At 41.2% G+C, this 25,194-nt stretch overlaps 1 protein-coding gene across 6 annotated transcripts in view; it reads left to right on the top strand.

Moving 5' to 3' along the window:
* Positions 1–19,986, top strand: part of osbpl1a (oxysterol binding protein-like 1A) — a 29,210-nt gene extending 9,224 nt beyond the window's left edge. For 5 of the 6 annotated variants that reach the window (XM_039812044.1, XM_039812040.1, XM_039812041.1 and 2 more), the window contains 17 exons: positions 533–661; positions 802–883; positions 1,762–1,868; positions 5,074–5,236; positions 8,356–8,539; positions 9,503–9,578; positions 11,187–11,321; positions 11,709–11,806; positions 11,902–12,084; positions 12,994–13,101; positions 13,359–13,448; positions 14,147–14,273; positions 15,095–15,208; positions 15,796–15,919; positions 16,012–16,102; positions 18,359–18,379; positions 18,863–19,986. In XM_039812044.1, coding sequence (XP_039667978.1) covers positions 533–661; positions 802–883; positions 1,762–1,868; positions 5,074–5,236; positions 8,356–8,539; positions 9,503–9,578; positions 11,187–11,321; positions 11,709–11,806; positions 11,902–12,084; positions 12,994–13,101; positions 13,359–13,448; positions 14,147–14,273; positions 15,095–15,208; positions 15,796–15,919; positions 16,012–16,102; positions 18,359–18,379; positions 18,863–18,965 — 1,935 coding nt within the window. In that variant the 3' untranslated portion in view covers positions 18,966–19,986. The remainder of the gene's footprint in view (positions 1–532; positions 662–801; positions 884–1,761; positions 1,869–5,073; positions 5,237–8,355; positions 8,540–9,502; positions 9,579–11,186; positions 11,322–11,708; positions 11,807–11,901; positions 12,085–12,993; positions 13,102–13,358; positions 13,449–14,146; positions 14,274–15,094; positions 15,209–15,795; positions 15,920–16,011; positions 16,103–18,358; positions 18,380–18,862) is intronic. The other variant, XM_039812042.1, reaches the window with a different exon arrangement.
* The last annotated feature ends 5,208 nt before the right edge of the window (positions 19,987–25,194 follow it).

The following is a 25,194-nucleotide window of genomic DNA, read 5'->3' as shown; positions in this document are numbered from 1 at the left end:
TGACATTCATTTTTAATGTCACTTTTTATTTTAAAGAAATTGTATATCCAAATACAATAAACATTATTTTATAAGCTCAGTCTGCCACTTAAAAAAAAAGATTCCAGTGATGGCTCCATGGTATCCGCATTTTGGATAGTCACCATGGAAACATTGATTGGTCATGTGACAAGGGCTGTGAAGGTTGGCAGAACAGGCAGCCAAGTGACAGTACTCTGATCCAGTGGAAATCACAATTGTCAGATATACAGCACTCTAGACTAATGGCTTGCGGGGGGCGGGGATAAAAAATCTTTAAAAAAAAAAAGGTTTTATTTTCAATCCACCTGATCTAGAAAATAGATTTTTGATATTATATATTTAGAATACCTTCTTCAGGGTGTCTGTTATTTTGACTAATAAAAGAGAACTTTTCTAAGTTTTGCTACGGTATTTAGGTTGTGAAAACTTTGAATGTCAGTATCTCAAAAACTCTTGAAATTAAAGTAGAAGCGTTTCAGATAAATCAATAAGGTTATTATTTTTTTTGCAGGCATGGCTGGACGCACTGGAAGAGCACTCCGCTTACAGCACACACTACTGCTCCCAAGAGCAGGGCAGCGAGAAGGACGAGGAGGAGGAGGAAGGGATTTCGCTCGGGGAGCTAAACGACTCACTACAGGTGGCTGTACACAAAAAAAAAATCCATAATCAGCTTGTCAGAATACTGATCCGGAGTGTTTGTACCAGAAAGCCCTCCGGTCCTCCCACCCTGCGCTGCTTTTGTTCATCTGCGGTCTCCTCTTTTCTCTCTGAAACCAGGCAGCCCAGGCCAGCCAGAGGAAACTGGAGGAGGGAGTGGAAGCTTTCCTGTCCATGCTGAAAAATGACGGGCTGGCAGAAAGTATTGGCAATTAAGTTTTGTTTTCTATAAATTGTAATATACGTAACAGAGGAGAAACCTCAAGTAACACTTTATAATAACTACACGCTGCAATGCACTGAAGCATTAGTACGTGTAGACACAAATTATTTTATGATCCCATTTGAATTGAGCCATGGATTACAAATATGATGTACGTCAATTTAAAGTGCTCATATTATGCTTTTTGGCTTTTCCCCTTTCCTTTATTTTATATATCTTTTTTGTGCACGTTATAGGTTTCCAAAGTGAAAAAGCCCAAAGTCCAAAACCTATTCTGCTATAACCTCTAAATACAATTATGAACCTGAAAATGAGCATAATATATGAGCACTTTAAAGGATAATTTTTCAACTGAAGAAAGCCTCAGTTTGCCGTAGGTTTGACATGGTACCACTTAGTTTAGATTAAACACATTATGGATGAGCTTATTAATTAAGAATAAAACATGTATAACTGTGTTTATAATTTATAAACTAATTCGTATTAACGTGGTAACAATGCTTTGTAAATGAGGAACGTACTTATTGGTCCTAATGATTCTTCATATTGTGCAGTTATTATTAAGTGTTGCCGAACGAGTCGAGAGTGGAAATGAAAAGCGTATGATTAAAATGACAAGCATCGCAGGCGGATTTAAATGCACAGTATTGATAGACTGACGTCTGAAATCCTCATAATTAAGAGTTTTCCGCACCATCTGTTTCTGAGACTCGCTTGAGAGCATGAGACAAAATGAACACTAAACAGCTTGACCTTCATGTTAGTTTCTTCTGCTTTTTAAGCAGCTTGTTTGAGTTTTTCCATTTCACTCATTACTTTGTGCTAATGATTCTTCATCGATGCGTTTGTCCCCTCAGGGTTTCCCTCCGCCCTGCCGCAGAAATTGCAAGAAATCTGTGAGTTGTCCAGGGAGACCAGTTCCAGTCTCAGTGTCTGTCTCAGCCTCCTCTCCAGACAGGAAGGGGTACGTGTCAGCTTCCCCAGGACAGATTTGTGTCGTTGTGTGAATGCCTGTTATCAGCTACTGGTCAAGTTGTACCATTGACTTTCAGCATTTTACTCCCCACAACCCGTAGCAGAACACAGATATAAGACAATACTTCTCATGTTAGACCAGGGGTGTTGAACTCATTTTAGTTCGTGGGCCACATACCTGTATTTTGATCTCAAGTTGGCCATACAAGTAAACTACTCCAGAAAGATCAGAAACTGTATCTGCCACAGAGTTTCTTGTCCGCTTGATGTTGGCAAACGCAAGTTGCTTCTGCTACGACAGATGTAGGAAGAAAAAAACAATGTTACGGACCTGGGAGAGAGGGGTAATATTAAGAGAAGAAGAACTCGGATCTTCTCTGAGATTAAAGTGGTAAATTTGGAATTCGAATCAATCACTTCTCTGCAATTTTTCACTCTTTGCAAAGTCATCCAGTGGCCCTGATTGGACCGTTTAGCGGGCCGGTTCTGGCCCACGAGCCGTATGTTTGACACCCCTGTGTAAGACTGTGGTGACGAGTGCAAGAGTGCACTCCAGAAGCTTGATGCTCCACATCACTCTGCTGTCCGGTTTGCTACAAATGCCTCTTTCAAAAACACACCACTGCACAATCCTCTGTCATTGTCCGTCTGTTTATTCCTCCGGTCATTTGGCCATCCTCACACACCCGTCGTAACATTAATTGGTTCGTGTTTATCTACTATACAAAACCCTCCTTGGCTCTGACTTTCCCAGGTAAATAAAAGTAAAAGTTCACTCAAATATGTGTCGATATTTAAAGATATTCAGCTCTGAAACTATTGCTGCCAACTCAATCAAACGGAGGTGAGTATCTGTGGACATTGTTTCTTAAAAGACACATACATCTTGAGTTTTTCATGTGTAACTGAGGGCTGAGTAAGAAAAAAATATGCCTATATTATACATTCTTTTTGATTTGAGTGACCTGACCCTTTGAAAAAAGCGTGCGGACTGTAAATGTCGTAATCAACCAGATCCTTACAATCCGTGACCCTCAGGTATATAGTGTATCGTTTTTTTTGTTTAATGAATAAGATGTAAAAACAGAACATGTTTCATAAGAAAGTGGCGACACAATTCACACGTCCTTATGAAAGCAGCCAAGCAGCCAGTGGTGCACAGTGATTACATGCTGTCAGATGTTTTTTTTTCTTTGTGTGTGATTCAATTGATTTGATTATAATGGAAGGATTCAGTGGATAGATTACATCACTCCAGGAAGAAAGATAGATGGCACCTCTTATAGCACACAGCAAGTGCCAACCCTGCATATCAATACTGTAATAATGTCAAACTTAGAACAGCACATGACTAAACAGAGCGTTTAAACGGTGATTCACATAAGATCCATTTCTGGCTTTTAGCATAGGAGGCTCTGGCTGCCCTGCTGAGGTTTTGTGTGGCTTGTAAACTTAAAGCTCAGTGTAATTCTGTTGGATACAGAACTTGAAATTCTTTTAGGCAAGTAGTGAATTTGCATTAGTGCCATACTGTAAACATGAACAGCGGTGATGTAACAGTTAGTTTGCCAGCACTAATCCAAAAGTGAGAGTGTTTTTTCATTTTCATTTTGCATAATGACCAATCACAGTTATGGTGCACTGGCACTTTCTGAAGCAGAATTATTATTTACGAACATCCCATCACAATAATTATTACAATCTGCTCCAATGCTGATTGTTCAAAGTGATATGTAGCAGTGCAGCTGCTTTTGAAGCACCGTGCAGTGTTTGTATGCAGTGATGAACGCACACTTGAGTTGTTGAATATGTATATCAAGGGGTATGCACAGCCGTTCTGCATTTTCAGTCATAGACATGGACATAAAGACATGAACAAAATTGTTAAAATTCCCAAGCCAAAACCAGTAGATATTGGCAGAAGTCGGTCTCCGTTACAATGTTTAATCTTTTTCTTCCTGTCCTCTTTTCTCCTCACACTCATGCTCACTAACACAGCTTTTTTTCCTCACAAAACGACATAGTTGCGGGGATATTTGGAAGCTGCCGGTGTTCCCAGAGACTGCCAAAGAAAAAAAAGCATTTGAATGTTCTCAGTTTAACAGCCAGTGCTTTCATGGTTTACACCTGTGCCAGGCCTCGAGCGCCCAGCTGTGTAGCCTTTTGAACTGTGATCTGCAAAGGCAGAGCGCACGCTAAAAGGCTGCACAGGATGTCAGAGCACTCGCCATGAATAGGCCTGGTCTCTATAGGAATAAGGCAAACTTGTACAGTATATCTGGGGTTTACACACAATGGTATGCAGTATGATTGAAACAGCGGGGTCTGCGAAGGAAATACACTGAATCACTTAAAGCTCCTGCAACTCTGGTTTGCACTGTATTGTGTAGGAAATTCCTCTTTAAAGTTCAGTGTGTTGCAATAATGGCTTATTCTGTCATTATATAGCACTTTCTCCACACTTCACCTTGCCTGCTCTGGTCCTGGTTACCATCTTGTGGATTATCATTTACCATCAATTGTCCCTATTCTGTCTTGTTGACAGTCTACAGTAAAACACTGCCTTTTTTGTGGTCTCTACACGTACTATTTATTTACACATTGTCAGACTTTGAATGGAAGCAGATGTTCAGAAAGGTGCAGCTGAAAAATGATCACATATTCATATTATAAACAATAATGTCCTGTGTAAAAGGGAGGTTTGGCTAATGGTTTATACCTGAGTCCATTAGCCGCCATTTGAGCCCCTCTCCTCCGCTGGGATCATGTTCTCTGGCAGGCCATTTGAGACGGCCGCGTCAAGGCAGCTGTCCTCCATTACAGTTAAACATGGCTCGTCCGTCTCAGCTCCATCTTTGTCCCTCTCTGTGGGTCTGATAATGATAGGACGGTGCAGATGGGAGGATCAGTCAGTCAGCGTGCTGTTAATTTGCATCACAGTCTGATAGTCACACACATTTGCCTTCTTCCGTTTGTGATGAGAGTCAGAATAAAATGTTGGTAGCCATGAAAACACTTTGTCTGTTATCAAATGTGGAAGATGACATGTTTCTATGAGTGATTAGTCTCTTTCTTTTTCTTTGTTTGTGTGTGTGTGTGTGTGTTTGTGTGTGTGTGTGTGTGTGTGTGGGTGGGTGTTTGTGTGTGTGTGTGTGTGTGTGTGTGGGTGTTTGTGTGGGTGTTTGTGTGTGCAGGTGCGCAGTCTGAAATTGGAGCAGGAGGTCGAGAAGAATAAGATCCTCTCCGAAGCGCTGCAGACTCTCGCCACAGAGCACCACGAACTTGAGCAATCCGTCGTCAAGGGATCCTCGCCGCGGAGCGCCCTCAGCGAGGATGAGTTCCACGACGCCGTGTCTGGTGAGTTGACAAGTTCTCAAACCACCTCGGGAGATGCAGGAGATTCTGTGACAAGCTCCCACTCACACCGGCTGCTCTGTCATTCACCTACAGGACACTGGAATACTTTTCTCCTGCCGGTCAATGTCTTTGGTATTTGGTTTTGCCGCTCCTCAAGTGTGACGTAAGCGCAAGTGTTGCCTGGTTGTGTTGAAATAACTTGAAGCCTTTTCACATGAATGAGTGTTTCGGGGTGAGGAACCTGCACGGTGTAGTAACATTTTCAAACTGACTGATGCTTGAGGATTGTTTTGAAAATGGAGTTTGTAGGCTTACTACTTTTTATTTCTATATATTTAAACTTCATCTGTAACAACAAAATTTGATGCTATTGTCTTGAGACCTTATGTGACCAGTTCTATTGTTGAAAGGCAGTTTAGATGCATGTGTCGAGGCTGAGCTGCACGGGAGATCCGCATTGATTGGTGCAGAGCATGATTGTTGTGAACAATTTTGGATGAATAATATTTTATAGATTTGTTTGCTCATTTCTATAGCAGTACACAATTCATTAATTATCACAGAAACAACAAACAAACAAATATATATATATATATATATATATATATATATATATATATATAGTATATATATGTATATGTGTGTATATATAGTATATGTATACTAAAATAGGTAAATAAATAAATAATAAATGCATTAATCATGTTAAAGTAGAAGTGAGAAAATATCTTGTATGTTTTTCTCACTTTTAACACAGTCTTGTTGTTACACTCCGAATGATACTGGGTTTTTGAGACTGAACCCATTAAAATATTGTAAAGTTTAAAGTCAAGTTTTTTATTTATATTTTACACAATATGACTTGACTTGAGAGTTTAAAAAATCCGATAACAATATATCGGCCAATAGTAACTTTTGTTTTTAACATAAACAATCTTGATATGGATCTTGTTACCCTGGCCAAGATGTTTCCTGAGCGATTTTCCTGTTGAAAACTTAACTTGTCACCTTTCGCTGGTGGACAAACCATGAAATGGTGACACAGTTTCAACATTATCTCACAGACAAATCTTTGGTATTTTTGAACTGTAATTTCTTGCTTTTTGTTGGCCGACATACTCAATACACTGACACTGCATTATGTGCATGTCTGTGTGGTACCTTCCTCTTTCTTTGTGTTGGCGTTCTAACCTCCAGCTGATTTCTGAGGACTATGGTTAACGGCTCTTCAGATCTCTGCAGGGTAAATCCAGACATCTAGCTAGACTATCTGTCCAATCGGAGTTTTCTGTTGCACGACTAAAACAACCTTTGAACGTACAGCACAGTCTCACGGCAGTTCGTGAAATGGTCACGTAATTTAATCTATTTGATTCGTGTACACAAACACGTTTATCTCGTTTTTTTTCGTGATGGTGAGCACGTTTTTTATAATACCAACAATTGCATAGCTGTATACAGCGGGACGGGTTGGGTTTAGGAAAAGAAGAAAGCGACTGTTGAGTTTAGTAAACGTGACATGCGGGACACGATCCCCGGTCTCCTGGGTGAAAGTCCTGTGTCGTTTGACCCATTCACCACCCTAACCAACCTCTCTTTGCAAATTTTCAGGCTTTCATACTACTATCTACCGTAGCCACTCTTAATGCTACGTCATCTTCCCATTGAAATACATTAGTTTAAAAAAACGTGCTGACCATCACGAAAAAAACAAGATAAATGTGTTTGTGTACATTACATTACATATCATTTAGCTGACGCTTTTATTCAAGCGACTTACAATTGCTATATATATCAGAGGTCACACGCCTCTGGAGCAACTAGGGGTTAAGTGTCTTGCTCAGGGACACACTGGTTGATGTATCAAAGTGGGAATCAAACCCATGTCTCCCACACCATAGGCATGTGTCATATCCACTGCGCCAATCAAATATATTAAATTACGTGACCATTTCACGAACTGCCGTGAGACTGGGTTGGAACGTACACATGTTCCACCAAAACAAGTTCCTTCCTGAGGCTTTTTTTTGCAGCGGCACCCTGTGCTTAGCGCCGCCCATGACGATTGTGATTGGTTTAGAGCAATGGCAATAAACCAGAGCACTTTTTTCTGCTATCCCGGAATGCTGTGTGGACTAGCCAGACCCTCCTCCGCAGCGCTGTGGAGGAAGGTCTGGCAAAGCGAGACTAGCATTAAGGTAATATGGGCCAACATATCGACCCTGATATGCTGATCTGTCAAGGTTTAATTGCTATCATGCATGTGTGGGCACTGGTTTTATGGCCGACCGTACACATGGCATGTCATTTGTTCGAGAAAGTCTTTATTGATTTGGGGACAAGAACATGGATGGAAATAGCTTGACAAGCTTGAGATAGCTTGTCTTGTTTTTAAACACTGTCAAATTTACTGATTTTCAACCATATGCAATGTTATTGACTTTGAATCTTGCTAGCATAGCGTTAGCTTTCCGGCTCGTAGCTGTCTGAGCCAAAGGGTTCAACGAGCTGAATGGGCTAGAAATATCTCCCGTTGTCAGGTCGTATCTAGGGTCTGTCCTATTTACTGGAGCAGTAAACAACGTTTCCATTGCATAAGAACCTTTTGGGATGGGAATGATTATTCCAGGTGTTAGTCAAACCCTCAGGTGTTACCAGTGAGAGTTATTGTTTGAAAAAAACTTTCGATTTTGATAGTAAAACACATGAAAATATAAATGTATGGTCTAAAAAACCTTTTTCATGAATATTTACCACCACCATCAAATTTTACATTTGCTTTCGCATGAACTGGGGAAGACGCTCCATATTCATGCGCCATCTTGGAATACGTTAGCCGGTAAGGGACATACAGGACATACTGCTCCGCCTTTCATGAAGGCTACCGTAGCTGTAGGCTAATACGTACTTTGAACTGCGCGGCGCGAGAGAGTTGGTTGCGATATATGATCTCAACGCTAGATGGGAGAAATTCCTACACATTGGACCTTTCACCCTTACTTATTATATATAATATAATAATATATACTTGATTTTATACCCTTTTACAGATCATTATAACATTTCCTCTTACTACCAATTTGAAAAGTGAATGAATTTCCTCCATGTGTCCATCTCAGAATCGGACTCGGAGATCTCCCTGAGCGGCTTTGAGACGGTGGCCAGCCATTCCTTTGACGAGGACGAGGACGAAGGCTCTGTCATGTTATTAAGCAGCCCTTGCAGCAGCCCCACCAGCATGTTCCAGGAGGATCACCATGGCGACAAGGACGAGACTCAACCCAACGGGATCACAAAGCATAGGTCAGCGGTGCTGTACACCCCCACGGTTTCGTAAAATGGACCGCTGACCCCCTGCACTTTAATCCACCTTTCATCAAAAGAAACAAATTCAACAAAGCGCTCCTCTCCTCTTAGCAGACTGCTATTCTTGCCGTTTATTTCTTGCTGTAGTATATCATTCATGTCTGGATGTTTTATTTCCCAACCTGTTGTGAGAGAACGGTCTTTGTTTTTTTATTTTTATGTCCTCTCTCAGGTCTTTTCACTCTGTAGTGTGAATAATTTAGCCAGGGCCAGACTGGTGAGGGAAAAAGAAAGAGGGTTATTGAAAGAAGTGAGCTCTGTGTTGGAGCTGTTAAATATTGATTAGGTCACAGTGTAATGCAATAATCAGGTCTGCAGTATGATCTCATGTTGGCTAATCCCTCCGCTTCAGGGTTCAATTCGGTCTATTTGGATACATTTCGAAATTTTATTATAATATTACCCTTCTTCTTATTTTTTACATGGCTTATATACTATATTCTTGGGATATTAAGTATATTATCCTAACCCCAACCTGTAAACCTTTTAAAATAGTTTGACGTGGTTGGTCCGTTGTTTCTGTTGGACTTACTGAGCAGTTAGAGAAGTGCTGATGGATGATCCCAAGGCTGTTCACCACCATTGATACTGTACCGGTGTTGATTTTCTCTCTGGGCTTTGTTCCAGTATGTCACATAATCCACTACAGGCTTTTGTTGACTATATTCACTTGAATAAGATATGATGCCTGTAGCTATTATATGTCTGATATGTGAAAAGTGTCCAGCACAAAGTCAAGGTTTCAAACAAACCTTATATAAGTAATAACACTGTGTGTGTGTGTGTGTGTGTGTGTGTGTGTGTGTGTGTGTGTGTGTGTGTGTGTGTGTGTGTGTGTGTGTGTGTGTGTGTGTGTGTGTGTGTGTGTGTGTGTGTGTGTGTGTGTGTGTGTGATTCTAGGACCAGGTTACCTGCACCAATGTTTTCAAGAAATGACTTCAGTATTTGGAGTATCCTGAGGAACTGCATTGGAATGGTGAGAATGATCATGTATTGTTTTATTAGTCATGCTAGCTGTACAGTTCACAGCTGTTTTGAGTGAAAAAGCTGTATAAACCCACTGTACACTACCTGCTCAACACCAAACTGCAGACAGAAAAAGTTAGAGACTAGGTGGTAAACATAATGGAGCATTTAGATATTTCGCTCAGGGGTTGGTAGAGACCAAAAACAGAGCTTTCAAAGAGTGAATACTGGACTTTAAGGTCATATAATGCTTCATTTTCAGGTTTATACTTGTATTTTTTTTTTTTCACTAGAACATGTTTACATAGGCTACTTTTATGTTCAAAAAACTAATTTTTCTCATACTTTCTGTCTGAATATACCTGTATTCTCCTTCTGATTGATTTAGCGCCTGTCTCTTTAAGCCCCCCTCCCGAAAAAGTTCAGTCTGTTCTGATTTGAACGTATGCGCTCTTGCAGCAAGGAAATGACTGTAACGGCACTGTAGCAGCACTTTATAAACAATAGTTATGACAACACAACTGTACCGAAGTCCCGGGGGCTCGTTTAAAGGCACCGTTTCTGAATACTGAATTCTGAATTCTGTGTGCAATTCTCTGTAGCTTGAGCATTGTGATACTTTCACAGTATTTATGTAGCACCTCAACCTGCTTTATAATAGAAAAATAAATGGAAATCTCACTTTTTAAAATTATGGACAGAAACATGTCTCCAAATGAATAATAATACTCCTCCGTAACTGCTGGATGTGTAAATAAACAACTGTTTGCTAACAAGTTCGCAATATGAACGCCAAAGGTGATAATAGGTCAACGCTGTGGTCAGGGCTAACCCTTGCTTCTGCAGCCCCAAAGTGGCCAAACAATTAGTTATTGCAGGTTGAAATGGTGAACATGTCAACGCTTTAGTGCGTAACTTTTTTATATTAATGAACATCCGTTACATTCAAGCCATTGCCAAATGAGTTGCTACAAAGCTAATTAAGGCTATCAGCTCCACACAACTCTGTCTGGATTTCTCACCATGGCTGTGTTTAGAAATTGGTGTCGTCCGGCGACTTGTGACATGTGGATGCACCGACAGAATTGTTCTCATCACTTAGAATTCCTAACGGGGGAGACAGAAACTACGCACTATAGCTTTAAACAGCATACCTGCATGTATACCATTGTGAGCAGATTGCCGTGCTTACATTTGCGTTTTTCTCACAGCAAAGTACAGTCTCACTTGATCGTTTAAAAAAATGGATGTAATGTGTTGAGCAGCATGTAAAGCATTACCGTGTACATTTCTATACTTCCAGATTAGACCAGGAAAGAGCTCAGACACCATAATCCTTATATGGAATGTCAAAAACCTTTTATTCTTATTAATCTTATATTTGAACTTTTGTGAAGGGTCATTTTATATTTTGCACCAAAGAAGATTACAGTAGATACCACACATACAACATACTTTACAAATGACATCCAGACACTAGTAGGCTGCAACATGTTTGAAAACCAATATTTTCTAACAGTTTTAACACTGCATAAATGTTACACTTTCAAAGATTGCTGTGTGAAAAGAATTCCTTTCCCTCTGTAATGTAACCCGGTCCTCTTCTTGTCGATTTTAGGAACTCTCCAAGATTACAATGCCAGTGATTTTCAACGAACCACTCAGCTTCTTGCAGCGTCTGACGGAGTACATGGAGCACACTTATCTCATCCACCAGGCCAACTCCTTCTCAGACTCTATTGAGAGAATGAAGGTAGTACGCTCTGTTACAAACTCGGCTTAGGCTTGGTACAAAAGGGAGTCCATACCCACACAAAATGTCCAAAAGCTAAATGTATTTATTTAATTAATAGTATAATAAGATGGAGTGTGGAGATATGGAAGGAGGCGGTGGTGTACGGAATGTATGTATGAATGAAGAGCACGTGTGTGAGTTTCGCACAAGATGTAAACCTAAATCAGAACTACAAAAGATGCAGAGGCCATGAGGAGATGTTGAGGCTGGCCACAGCTCTGGAACATCCTGTACATATCATGTGCAAATTACTAAAACTGTCTCAAGTACAGCCATATTTAACTGAATTATACCTTTGAGTTGCGTGTGTATGACTTGGAGTGTGTGCTTATGTGCCCTTGGCAGTGCGTGGCTGCGTTTGCGGTGTCCGCTGTGGCCTCCCAGTGGGAGCGCACTGGTAAACCATTCAACCCTCTGCTGGGAGAAACCTATGAACTGGTCAGGTAAGTGGGATTATACAGCACTTGTTTAACACTGATTATACACTTAATACTTGTCTGTCCTCTAACGCTTCCCACTGTGATGCCTGGCGTCCCAGAGAGGATCTGGGCTTCAGGCTCATATCGGAGCAGGTGAGCCACCACCCTCCAGTCAGCGCCTTCCACGCCGAGGGCCTGAAGCAGGACTTTGTGTTTCATGGATCCATCTACCCCAAACTCAAGTTCTGGGGCAAGAGTGTGGAAGCGGAGCCCAAAGGCATCATCACGCTGGAGCTGCCCAAGTAAGAACTTCTATTTGATTAAAATAAAAAGATGGCATTATTTGGGTTTTACCATCTTTTCTTTAAAAAATACAATATCAATCAACTCTTCCTCTTCCTAAAAAGACAAATAAATCTGATTGATGAGAGCTGTGACACTGTTTACATAAATCAGTTTGTAACTCTTCTGGTGTTCTTCTGTATGAGTAGACTTTTGTCACACATTACCATTTTGAACTTGTGCATTCTCCTTTACTTTAGTACTCCACTGATTTAGCATTGCACTCATTTTTGACTCACAACAGACAGTTAAAAAAAAGAGATAAAAGTCAAAGCAGCAGGAACAGAGTTACCGTCTTTTTATTTCCACACATTCTTCTTTCTTGTCCAAACCTGGCACCAACATTACCCACAATGCAACTCTAATGTAACCTTGATCCTCTAGCCTCGAGCAGAGATGAGGAGCGGGCACAGAGGTCTGGTGAGCTCACTTCTTTCTAACTCCACACCCCCAGATTTCTTTTTATTTTCTTATAGTGTTCAGACCCAACCAACGCTGACTCAAGTGACATCACTTGAGGTCATTTATCAGACTTCACAGAGCTCCCTCTGGAGACACTACATCAAGGCTGAAAAACTTTCTTTTTGGTGCTGCCTCTCTTTAAACAATTGTTCATTTCTTATACTGCACTGTGACTTTTATCTCGTATTTCATCTGTTTTTATATTTGTTTTCAACTGCTCTTTAATGTTTTATGTAAAGAACTTTGAATTGCCTTTTTGCTGAAATGCGCTATACAAATAAAGCTGCCTTGCCTTGCCTAAAGGCTTAAGACAACTTGTTTTCACATATGCAGCAGTACTCCTGTGAACACATTTTGATGTGTGAAATCAGCAGAGATCCTCTTTTAAGTCATTGTTTTATCTCCAGGTACAATGAAGCCTACACATGGACAAATCCTACATGTTGCGTTCACAACATCATCGTGGGTCAGCTGTGGATCGAGCAGTATGGAAATGTGGAGGTGATCAACCACAGGTAAGAGGACAAAAATAACCCACAGTCAGCAAGTATTTGCACATATGTATTGGACTCTATGCTTATTTAAAGATTATAGAGTAATGTTTTGCATATTTATCAAGTAGAACACGTCTGATACAGTTCATATAAACAATTTGAGGAAGTTTGAACAACAAGAAAAAATGGACGGAGCAGATGAGGAAGTTTTGTATGACTCAGCCAGCAGAGAGTGAGAGGATTATACTGTATGCTGGTTTTCTCTTCTTTTCACCTAGAACTGGTGAAAGGTGCTGTCTGAATTTCAAACCGTGTGGCCTTTTTGGCAAAGAACTGCACAAGGTTGAAGGCTATATTCTGGATAAAAGGTACGGCTTACACTGACACATGATGTTCTGAAAAGTAATTCGTATAATGAGTAGTCTTTGGTACCCAGACTTATTATTCTTGTCTTGAATGTTGAGGGGAAATAGTGGACACACACTGAATTATTCATCTCTGTGAATACTTTTTGCATATTGCAATATATGGTACCGGTATACAGTTTATATGGCTTATGCCTTCCAAAACATACTCCTTTCTGCTCCCATATTGCAAAACAAATATGACTCAATAAGCTGTTTAAATAGGCTTCATTTGTAAATCAGGACCAACAAAGTTAAGTAGCCGGGGGGACTCCCCTGAGAACATTTCCAACTTTAAATGAGCCCATTACTAAATCAAATAATGATGCTAATTGGCATTAAATGTATTCATCCCCCATCATAAGCAGCTCTTAATAGACGTGGGCTTAAAAGACTGAGGAGAAAGGCAGCTAGCACGTCACTGAAGCAGATAATGTAAAACAAAAACAACAAAGAGGAGCAGATGGCTCAATCAAAGGAGGACAAGCCGTTTCCAACACAACAGAGCCAATGACTCAGCATGAATGACAAGTCCATGGTCATGACCACAAGAACAAGTCTAAATATGTAACCGCGAGATATTCTGACTGACTGACTGACTAACTGAAATCATTATCTAGTGTTTGTGCCTGAAGGTATTTATATCTGTGTGTTTCCCACAGCAAAAAGAAGCTGTGCGCTCTCTACGGGAAGTGGACCGAGTGTGTGTATGTTGTTGACCATGCCGCCTTTGAAGCGCATAAGAAAAGCGACAAGAAAGGGGCAGGCGAGAAAAAAGGCAGCCAAGCGGTATTAGCTGTTTATTTTTGTGATTTGTCATGTGTGATTGGAATAATGCAGTTTGATGACTGAGTTAATGGACGAATATCAGTATTTTTTCAGGGATGCACCAAATCCAGATTTTTGGGGCTCGGCCAAATACCGAATCCACTGGTTAAGATTCTGCCGAATCTGAAACCGAATACCGAATCCTACTCTCATCCTCTGTGTGACTGTCCTTCCTTTGCTGTACCTGAAGTTGCTGCGTTTTGGCTGCTGTCTGTAGATTCCTTCATGCACAACTCGTATTCTTTCAGATGTTTCATACCAATTGTTTTAACAGCGGCCATGTTGTGTATAGTTTAGGGTCCCCGCCACCACGAGACAAATCGGCATTGCAGATTGAACATGTAGCTGGACTTGAATGGCCTTCTTTTGACTGAAAGTACTGCCAAACAACAACTTTTTCTGCTCACCAGTTCCATTTTCACTTTCTGACAGCCTGCTGCATTGAACGCTCCGCCTACGTAAACACCTTCCCGTAATCAATGGCGGCGTCATTACGTCGACCAGCGTAGCGCGCGTAGTGCGAGCGTAGAGTTCGGTTTGGTGGAAAAAAATTCTAAAGTTCGGCAGAAACCAAACCCCGTCAAAAAGCCCAATATTCGTCCGAATCCTGTATTCGGTGCATCCCTAGTATTTTTCAAGTCAAATAAAATGATAATATGATGAGATCTTTGCTAACATATATAAATAACTTTATTCTATCAAGAAACGCTGTATTAATGAACTTGCAGAAAGCATGCTTAATATGTATGAATCATCTGTTTGTCACTTGTGCCGGTGTTCAGGGTTGCAGCGGGGATCAGGAGGAGGTTCCCTCTCCAGCTGCAGACACTGTGGAGATGATTCCTGGCAGCCAGCTGCTGTGGAGAATCGCACCCCGACCGGCCAACTCTGCCGAGGTCTGACTGATGAATAAGCTTTCAGTAGAGTGCAGTCTTAAAGTGCTCATATTGTGCTTTTTGGCTTTTTCCCTTTCCTTTATTGTGTTATATATCTTTTTTGTGCACGTTATAGGTTTACAAAGTGAAAAAGCCCAAAGTCCCCCCCAAAGGGACTTACCATCTCCAACAGAAAACACTGTTCACAAACAGCTCCAAACAGCTCTGTTGTAGTCCAGCCTTTACTTCAGAGACAAACGTGGTCACTTTGGAACACACGTTATAATGCTCGCCTAGCTGCTAGCGTGGCACGCCCTCATACTCTGCTTCTGACTGGCTAGTAGTCCTTACCTAGCTACTGAGCATGTGCGACTCCGAACAAAGATGGAGCTGTAGCTAAAACAGAGAGCTCAACACACAGGGTGAAAAGAGGAGCTGCAGCAACGTGCTGTACAACAAAAATATGGTGTTTTTTGAAAATGAAACCATGTAAACCTATTCTGATATAACCTCTGAATACAATTATGAACCAGAATATTAGCATAATATGAGCACTTTAAAATCAGCATGTGTCTGTAATGTCATTAAAATTTGACATGTAATTGCAGATGTACAGCTTCACGTCCTTTGCAATGCAACTGAACGAGCTGCATAAAGAAATGGAGGGAGCCATCCCTCAGACTGACTGCAGGCTGAGGCCAGACATACGGGCCATGGAGAACGGTGACATCGGTAATAATTGTTGGTTACATGCCGGAACTGAAAATAAGTATAAGTATACTCTAACGGCAATCTGAAACTCTACAATGTTATTATTCCAATAGACCTCGCCAGTGAGGAGAAGAAAAGGCTCGAGGAAAAACAAAGAGCTGCTCGTAAAAACCGCTCCAAATCTGATGAAGAGTGGAAGACGAGGTGAGGTGTTTGTTTTGTTTTTTTAGGAAACTGGACAGCTCAAACTGTTCTCCTCTCTTAGCTCAACAGGCTAATGTATGCAGTTAGTTTTCATAGTGACCTAAACGTCATTGCAGTATTTGTTACTGAATGGCCCGACCAATTAAAGGCAATATTTCGACAATGGCCTTGATCTGTGAGCATAAAATGGCAACAATTGATATTTAACATTAATAAAGTTTGAACATTGTCAATTCAGATTACCCTCTGTTCAATCTGCTAAACTATAGTGTCATTTATATCAATTTCATAAACTTTATATGCAGTTTTTTGTCTTCAATAGAATAGTTAGAATTTCCAGGAAATACATTTATTCACTTTGTTGCCGAGAATTGGATGAGAAGATGGATCCCACTCTCTGTAATATCTGTAAATATAGACCGTGCAGGGCACGTAGAGAGAGTGGACCCTCCAACAATGTGTTCTGGGTGGAGTGAGTGAGGCAAACCCATTTCCGTCGTTGTTTTCTTTTTCTTCTTCTTTTTTTATATATATATACAGTATATAGTCAGCAGCAATCTATAACAAAACGATATGCTTATTCTACATCAGGGGTCTTCAATTCAATTCAGTTTTATTTCAAGTGCAATATCACCATAGGACATGGTCTCAAAACACTGTACAACAGGGAATTCAGTGAAAAGTTGGGAATAAAAGAAAACAAAAAAAACATTTAAAATCATTGCGGGTATATATGTACATAAAAGTGAAAATAAAAAGTGGTACAAGGGTAAAAACAGAAGATAGAGGAAGTCATAATAATGGTCCATAATGTTTGGGGAAAAAAATGTTTTGAGTTTTGATTTAAAAGTGGTGATAGAGCTGGCTTCTCTGACATATAACGGAAGGTTATTCCGGAGGTATGGTGTTCTATAAGAAAAGGCACGGTGGCCTGCCGATATCTTTTTGACCCTAGGAATTTCTAAAAGGTTGGTAGCCAGGGAGCGGAGTGGTCGTGCGGGGGTATAGGGGTTAATCAGTTATAAGGGTGCAAGGCCATTCAGCGATTTGTAGGTTAAAAGGATTTTAAAATCTGCTCTTGTCTGTATGGGTAGCCAGTGGAGTGAAGTTAAGACAGGAGTAATGTGGTCATATCTCCTCTTCAGCGTTTTTTTTTAAACCAAGGAGCCCTTAATTGAAAGAGAGACGGAGCAGGGACCCCCTACTACATATAAAATTAAGTTGCATATTTAACTGGGCCTACAATAATGTGTAGGGCAGCCTAAAGCCTTTTTACATAACTTGTTAGTGCATAGAATACTAAGCTATTCAAATAATAATTGCTGGCATGATTTTATTAATGAGCTTTTAATGTTAAACATACATGTGGCACTGTGAATCCTTAGGATTACCTGTATCTGTGGATGGCTACATTAGTGTCTACCTTACCTATAGGCCAGTAACCCTATCATCAATGTTTTTCCACAAAATAGGCCAATTTATATTTGCTAATAATATGTTGTCATGTTAGACATTTTAAATTTAGAAAAAACTTTCAAAAAATGTATAATTTGGTGGCCCCCTTGCAGTAACTCTGAGGACCCCCCAGGGGTCCCGGAGGACTCCCTGTTATAATATCTCTGTTCTGCAACTATATAAAAAAAAAAAGAAAAAAGATTCAATTAAATGAATTATTTCTTTTTTTCTTTATTATGTATTTTTGTCATATACAGCTATGCAATGATGATTGCTGGGTAAAATGTATGTTGATGTCAAGTCCTTATTTGATCATGTGACGCGACGAAACGATACGAAATACGGTTGCTAATTTAGGCGTAACATGTATTATTATTTTTGCATAACATAATGAATTATTTTGCTTGGTGCTTGTGAATTGTAAAGGTAGACTACGGGGGATGTTACAGCAGCATGTTTAGGCCCTGTTGTTGACCAACCACAGGCCCACAGTGGTGTGGCCTAAGCAACTTATTTACCTCATATTTACCATACACATATAGGGAGTAGTATCAATCTTCTCATGTAATCCTCAGCAAGAAAACAAATAAGTGCATTTCCCAAAATGTCCAACTGTTTCTTTAATAAAGTGTAATTTACATTGACTTTATATGCAGTTTTACTTCTGGGTAAAAGTAAAAAAAAAAAAATTATTGCCACAATTCTATAATCTTTGTTTCATACTTTGAAATGCTGAAGCTACATCTCTATTTTCCCTTTGACTGACTTGTTTTTCTGTTGCATCCTTGCTTTGATGTTAAGGAGTGCTGCCCTGGGCCCAAGGTTAGAGCTGCTCGCTGTTTGATGTGCCTGAAATGTGTGATGTGATCTCACAGTGTCAGTGTTTCTAAACCCTTCTTATTCTCTGAAATTGAAATCTATTTATAACTGCGTATTGCTTTCTGTTAAGATATGAGAGAGAATAACTGATGATAGAATCGCAGTTTGGGATTCATCTGCTCTGCCTTCCAACAGCATGGCAGCTTCCTGGAAAATACTCACGCATGAGTCCTCTCCCCCTAATCATTTCTCTCCTTGATTTCATGCAGCTAAGAAAAAAAAACAATACAAAAGTAATACTAGTCTAAAGCAAACAGCCAAAACAGCCACCTCCCATGCAAATTACCCATAACCTTGTGATGAAGCATGCCTGACCTTCCTTACCCGCTTTCCCTGAATTGTTTGAGTTATGATTTTCTGGCTGGTGTCACGTAGGGTTAATAGGAGCTCAAACTGAATGCTGATGTGTCTCTGCTGTATTTTCAGGTGGTTTCAGCAGGGGCAAAACCCTCACACCAGCACCCAGGACTGGCTCTTTTCTAGTGGATACTGGGACAGGAAATACAGCCAGCTGCCAGACATTTACTAATGGGCATTTCCTGCACAGAGAAATGAGCACCATACAGTGTCCTTTGTACGGAGCAGAATTACCTTTTCTTTTTTTTTTTATATATCTACATTAACTACGAGCAATATGCAAAGAGCGTATTTAAACTGTGTGGCCTTAATCTACATTATGATGGTACAATTGAGCATACAAATGTCAATCATCAATATTTAAAAGGTAGGAAATGTAAAGTTGTTTGACAATGCTTTGAAATGTTACATTTGTATTCACATTGACACCGGTTTGTTTCTGTTGATAATGGACTTTTAGCACGCACAGCGGAGAGGTGCTGATGCACAGCGCTTCATGGTTTTAGTTTCCATCTGTCTTCTTTTAAATGTTCATAATAGTGTTTTGACTCTAAATGTTTATCTGTATATATACTTTACACAAATTCAACCGATCAGTGAGCTCATCAAGTCGTTCACATTCCCTCCTGACTCCACACTTACAAAACCACTAGAAGTCAGTACATGTTAGGGTTGATATGGATGTTGTTCCTTTTGATGTATTTTGCCTTGTAAAAAAAAAAAAAAAAGAAGTGAGTTTTGTCTTGTCCACTGAATTCTGTGTCTGCTGAGCTCTGAACACACAATAATTGACTTATGTGAAGAGGTTTATTACTATTTTTGTGTATCATACAACCTGTCAGACAGACTAAACAAAGCTGAATGGGGGTTGTAAGGTGACATGGTTTAGAAAATGTTGGATTTTCAGGAGTTTTGCATCGAAAGTATTTTATCGGAAACTGAAATATACCAAGTAAAACACTTCAACGTATTCATGTATGTTTTACTATTTACTGTATGTGAAGTATGCTTGGGATGCAAGACTAAGTCTGAAAATATAGTGTAATCTGAATTAATAGTCTCCGTAACAAAGGCCTGCGTCCAACTCCCAACCTGGAACGAGTGGGCCCTTTTTTATTGAAAGATATGGAATTGGCAGTTGAGTTAGAGGAGCTCTCATAAACGACGTATAAAAATATCCTTATGCAACATTGGTACTTTGTATGTTTTTGCCTTTGTCTTATAGCACATAAGAGATTACCCTTTATGTGTGTACCATGGTCAGGGGCATCGGGCTGGGGGGAAAAAGGGGACTGAATACCCAGTCCCCTTATGTGAGGAGGGCCCAAAAAGATGCTAGAATGAATAGCCCCTGACCATGATACGTAGCAAATAACATCAAATGTTTTATGTTTTCATGGGCAGTTAGAAGCGACATGTGAAGAAGGCTGTGCTCTTATCAGGGGATAACCAGGGGTAAAGGTGTTAAAATGTTAATATTTTCAGTGGCTAGTGTATGTGCTAATGGAGGTGTGATTTGCAAGTGAATGAGCGGAACTGAAATTAAATATCTTACATAGCCATCCATTATAAAAGGAAATGAAAAGTGTTGAAAATACATTACATTACATTACATGTCATTTGGCTGACGCTTTTATCCAAAGCGACTTACAATTAAGTGCATTCAACTGAGAAGGTCCAAACTCTAGACAACAAGTAGTAAGTGCAAGTAAGTACGTAAGTACATTAGCCTTAAATAAGCTAAGCTACAAAGAAACAAAAGTGCAGGTTAAAGAGTTTTTTTTTTGTTTTGTTTTTTTTAACCGAGGTGTAGTCGGAAGAGATTTGTTTTTAGCCTTCGGCGGAAGATGTGTAGGCTTTCAGCCATCCTGGTGTCGATGGGGAGCTCATTCCACCATTTGGGAGCCAGGACAGTGAACAGTCTGGATTTGGTTGAGTGATTAGTTCTCCCTCGCTGTGGGGGGGCAGCAAGCAGTTTGGCTGATGCAGAGCGAAGTGGGCAGGTTGGGGTATATGGTTTGACCATGTCCTGGATGTAAGCTGGGGCTGATTGGTTCATGGCCCTGTATGTAAGTACTAGTGTCTTGAAGAGATGCGGGCAGCCACTGGTAACCAGTGAAGAGAGCGGAGGAGAGGTGTAGTGTGAGAGAACTTGGGGAGGTTGAAGACAAGTCGAGCTGCTGCGTTCTGAATGAGCTGCAGGGGTCGGATGGCACATGCAGGCAGGCCAGCAGGGAGTTGCATTAGTCTAGACGTGAGATGACTAGAGCCTGAACCAGAACCTGAGCCGCCTTTTGCGTTAGAAGTGGACGTATCCTTCTGATGTTATGCAGCATGTATCTGCACGATCGGGTAGTAGCAGCAATGTTGGCAGTGAAGGAGAGTTGGTCATCAAGTGTCACACCCAGGTTTCTAGCAGTCTGGGTGGGGACTACCACAGAGTTGTCGATTGTTTTAGTCAGGTTTTGGGTAGGAGAGCCCTTCCCTGGAAGGAAAAGGAGCTCAGTCTTGTCAAGGTTGAGTTTCAGATGGTTAGTGGACATCCAAGAAGAGATGTCGGTCAGACAGGCCGAGATACGTGCTGCTACTTGAGTGTCAGACTCAGGAAAGGAAAGAATTAGTTGGGTGTCGTCTGCGTAGCTGTGATAAGAAAAGCCGTGCGACTGAATGACAGACCCAAGGGAGTTGGTATAGAGAGAGAAGAGGAGGGGACCCAGGACTGATCCCTGAGGAACCCCAGTTTTGAGTGGGCAAGGCTCTGAGCTAGATCCTCTCCAAGTTACCCGGTAGGTTCGGTCTGACAGGTAAGATGTCAGCAAAGAGAGAGCCGCGAGAGCGACACCCAGATTCTGGAGTGTTGAAATGAGGATCTGGTGGTTCACTGTGTCAAAGGCAGCTGAAAGGTCTAGAAGGATGATGATGGAAGAGAGAGAGGTTGTTTTAGCAATGTGAAGCTGCTCAGTGACAGCAAGGAGGGCGGTTTCTGTTGAGTGACCAGCCTTGAAGCCAGACTGGTGGGGATCGAGAAGGTTGTTCTGGTTGAGATAAGTAGAGAGTTGATTATAAATGGCACGCTCAAGAGTTTTAGATAGAAAAGGAAGAAGGGAGACAGGTCTATAGTTATTTACATCAGAGGAGTCGAGTGTTGGTTTTTTGAGTAGTGGGGTCACTCTTGCCTCTTTGAGGGCATCGGGGAAACAGCCAGTTGACAGGGAGATGTTAATGAGATGGGTGAGGAAAGGAAGGAGGTCAGGAGCAATGGACTGGGAGGTGTGAGAAGGGATAGGATCCAGGGGGCAGGTGGTTGCGGGCGAGAGGTAATCAAAGTAAGAATTTGATTTGGAGATAGAGGGGTGAAAGAGGCAAGAGTACTAGATGTGACGGATGGTAAGGTGATTTCAGAAGGTGTGGTGGAGAATGAAGAGCGTATATCATCTATCTTTTTTACAAAGTAGTTGACAAAGTGGATTGTAGAAGGGAGGAGGGAGGAGGTGAACTGGGGGGATCTAGCAGGTTAGAGAAGATGGAGAAAAGTTTTTTGGGGTTTGAGTAAGAGGATTCAATTTTGGTTTGATAGAAGGAGCTTTTTGCTGCAGAAATAGAGGCAGCGAAGGAGGAAAGAAGAGACTGATAAGTAAGCAGATCATCTGGGTGTTTAGATTTCCGCCATTTCCTTTCCGCTGCCCGTATAGTTGATCTTTCAGCACGTACCGAGTCAGATAACCACGGCGCTGGGGAGGACTTATGAGCCGGTCGTGAAGTAAGAGGGCAGAGAGAGTCGAGAGAGGAGGATAGAGTAGGGAGTAGAGTGTCTGCGGCAGCGTTGGGAGGCATGAGTAAGAAAGAGTCAGATGGAAGGAGGGTAGCTAGAGAACATGCCGCCAGTGAAGAAGGAGAGAGTGAACGAATATTACGGCGGACAGGTACAGTGTCTCTTGAGATATGGTTGTGAGCTTGTGAGAGTGGGAGAGAGTATGAGATGAAGAAATGGTCTGAGATATGGAGTGGAGTAACAGTGAGGTTGGATGTAGAGCAGTTTCTAGTGAATATGAGATCTAGGTGGTTACCAGCTTTGTGAGTGGGTGGTGAAGGAGAGAGTGAGAGGGCAAAAGAAGAGAGAAGGTGAAGAAAGACAGCTGACTTCTCTGTCTGGATGTTGAAATCACCCAGAAGTACCAGCGGAGGGCCAGTTTCAGGGATGTTTGAAAGAAGGACATCCAGCTCCTCCAAAAATTCCCCCAGAGGACCAGGTGGGCGGTAGATAACAATGATGACTAGTTGCACCGGATGAGTTATGGTGACAGCATGAAGTTCAAAAGAGAGAGGAGTGAACTCTGGCAGTTGGTAGAGAGAAAATCTCCACTTGGGGTTAATGAGAAGGCCAGTACCTCCACCTCTCCCAGTGGGTCTGGGTGTGTGAGTGAAAGAGTAGGCAGAAGAGAGAGCAGCAGGGGTGGATGTGTTGGTTGGTGTAATCCAGGTCTCTGTGAGAGCAAGGAAGTCAAGGGATTGCAGGGATGCAAAGCCAGATATGAACTCAGTCTTGCGAGTGGCAGACTGGCAGTTCCACAGGCCACCTGCAACAAGGTGTTGTGTGTGTGTGGAACGGGTGGGATAGGTAAGAGGGGTGGGGTTGCGGAAATCTTGCGAGCTAATGCGTGGTTTGTAGTATCTCCGAGAGGACACGCGGACAGGAATGGAGAAGCAGCACATTTCTGGATAAAGTCACCAAGCAATGTAGGTCGCATATGAGATCTCAGCCTACTTCGCTTCCCACTTAGCCTCCTGCGTAGACTCCTTTGTCTTTGTCCTCCGAGTCTTCGTCCGACGAGGCCGCCGCTGAAGCTGCCGCTTCATGCAAATACCAATTTTAAATAAAGAGAGGGGACTGTGTTGGCTACCGGTGGGAGGCCACACCCTCGCTAATCAGTCAAAGCACCTGGGAGTCGTTAGGCCCCACTCCCAAAGTCACACTTCACACTAACTAGTTTCACTCTAACAAAAGCACTAACTTTGCTCAACCAAAACCAATTACAGCAAATACACAGCAGCAGCAATAGAAAGAAAGTAGAACAGTCAAAGAAGTAGCAGAAAACCCAAATAAAGAAAGTACTGAACTTAGTAGCTAGCTGTCCAGTAGTCAATTCCTTCAGCAATCAAAAGCACTCAAAAATAGAAATGGATGGCCAGGAATAATGTGAAATAATAAGACACCCATATTGTTTGCCTTTATATTGAATTAATGCCATTTAACTTTGCTTTAAGCGTAACTTATGCATAAGTAGCTTTCTCAGCACAATACTTAAATAAGTCACTAGATTGCACACCTATGGTAGGAACACCCTGGAGCTGATACTACAAAAGCTAAATGCAAGCTGCTAATTTTGTAGCTAACTAAAAGTGGCAGGGGGTTAATATTCCTCCAAAAGAGATGCCTCAGCATAAGACTTAAGTGTGTGTTGATTCACTTGCAATAACCTGTCAAGATAACAGTCAAATAGTTTTGCTGTTACGTGATAAAAGCAGGTTTAGTCACAGCTAATATGCTAAGCTAGCACCTGTTGTCAGTGAGTGACAGTAAGGACAGCAAAAAAGACACCAACAAGGCAAGTTAAAGGAGGTTGATGACTTTGTGAATTAATGTGCGCATACTAACATGATAATGCTAATTTTTTCATATAGTTTATACTCCTATAGCAGCATTCATGTTACTGAATATAAAACAGCAAATGGTGTACTTGTGAGCACTCAGTGTAGTAATGAGTGTATATTTACTGTTATTTTATTAATGTATTACTTTGTTTTTCAGGCTGAATGCAGGCCACTTTCATTGAACAGAGACTAATGTGACTGCATCTTCTGCTGTTCTTCACACGTTTGGTAAGTGAAAGTCCGAGCTCTTTCAGCTGACACACAATGCTACTTGGGAAGTTAATAGTGGCCACCATTGTAGCTGCCTTGTAAATGTGTTTCATTCATCGCCCATTTAGTCCTGTTCAAGGTTACAATGCTGCAGCCTATCATAGTAGGCCTTGAATGGGTACATCACAGCTGACACATCATAAAGCCACAGGTAGCACATACAGAGAGCAAGAATAACTGAACACGTTATAATGCAGACATTAGGGCAAGCACTCCATCTCATGGTCACAAGTAGAATAGCAGATTGGCTTTTATGCCAGTTAAATGAGTTTTGAGAATGTCATGTTGTAAAGCAGCTGACACTGTGCTGGTTTATTTTATTTTTTTGCAGTGAAGTGAACTGCAGCTGTCTAATATTGTGCTTATAAAACATAGTTAACTGGTGGTCAAAGCAAAATTATGTTTTTATTTAGTGTGGTTATTCTAAGGAAAAGCTGGCCTGCAATATATATACAGTGTATAGCTTTTAAACATCTAGA

The sequence above is a fragment of the Perca fluviatilis genome, chromosome 9 (assembly GCF_010015445.1).
Source record: "Perca fluviatilis chromosome 9, GENO_Pfluv_1.0, whole genome shotgun sequence".
Classification (NCBI taxonomy): Eukaryota; Metazoa; Chordata; class Actinopteri; order Perciformes; family Percidae; genus Perca; species Perca fluviatilis.
This window is presented reverse-complemented; position numbering and strand designations above follow the sequence as displayed.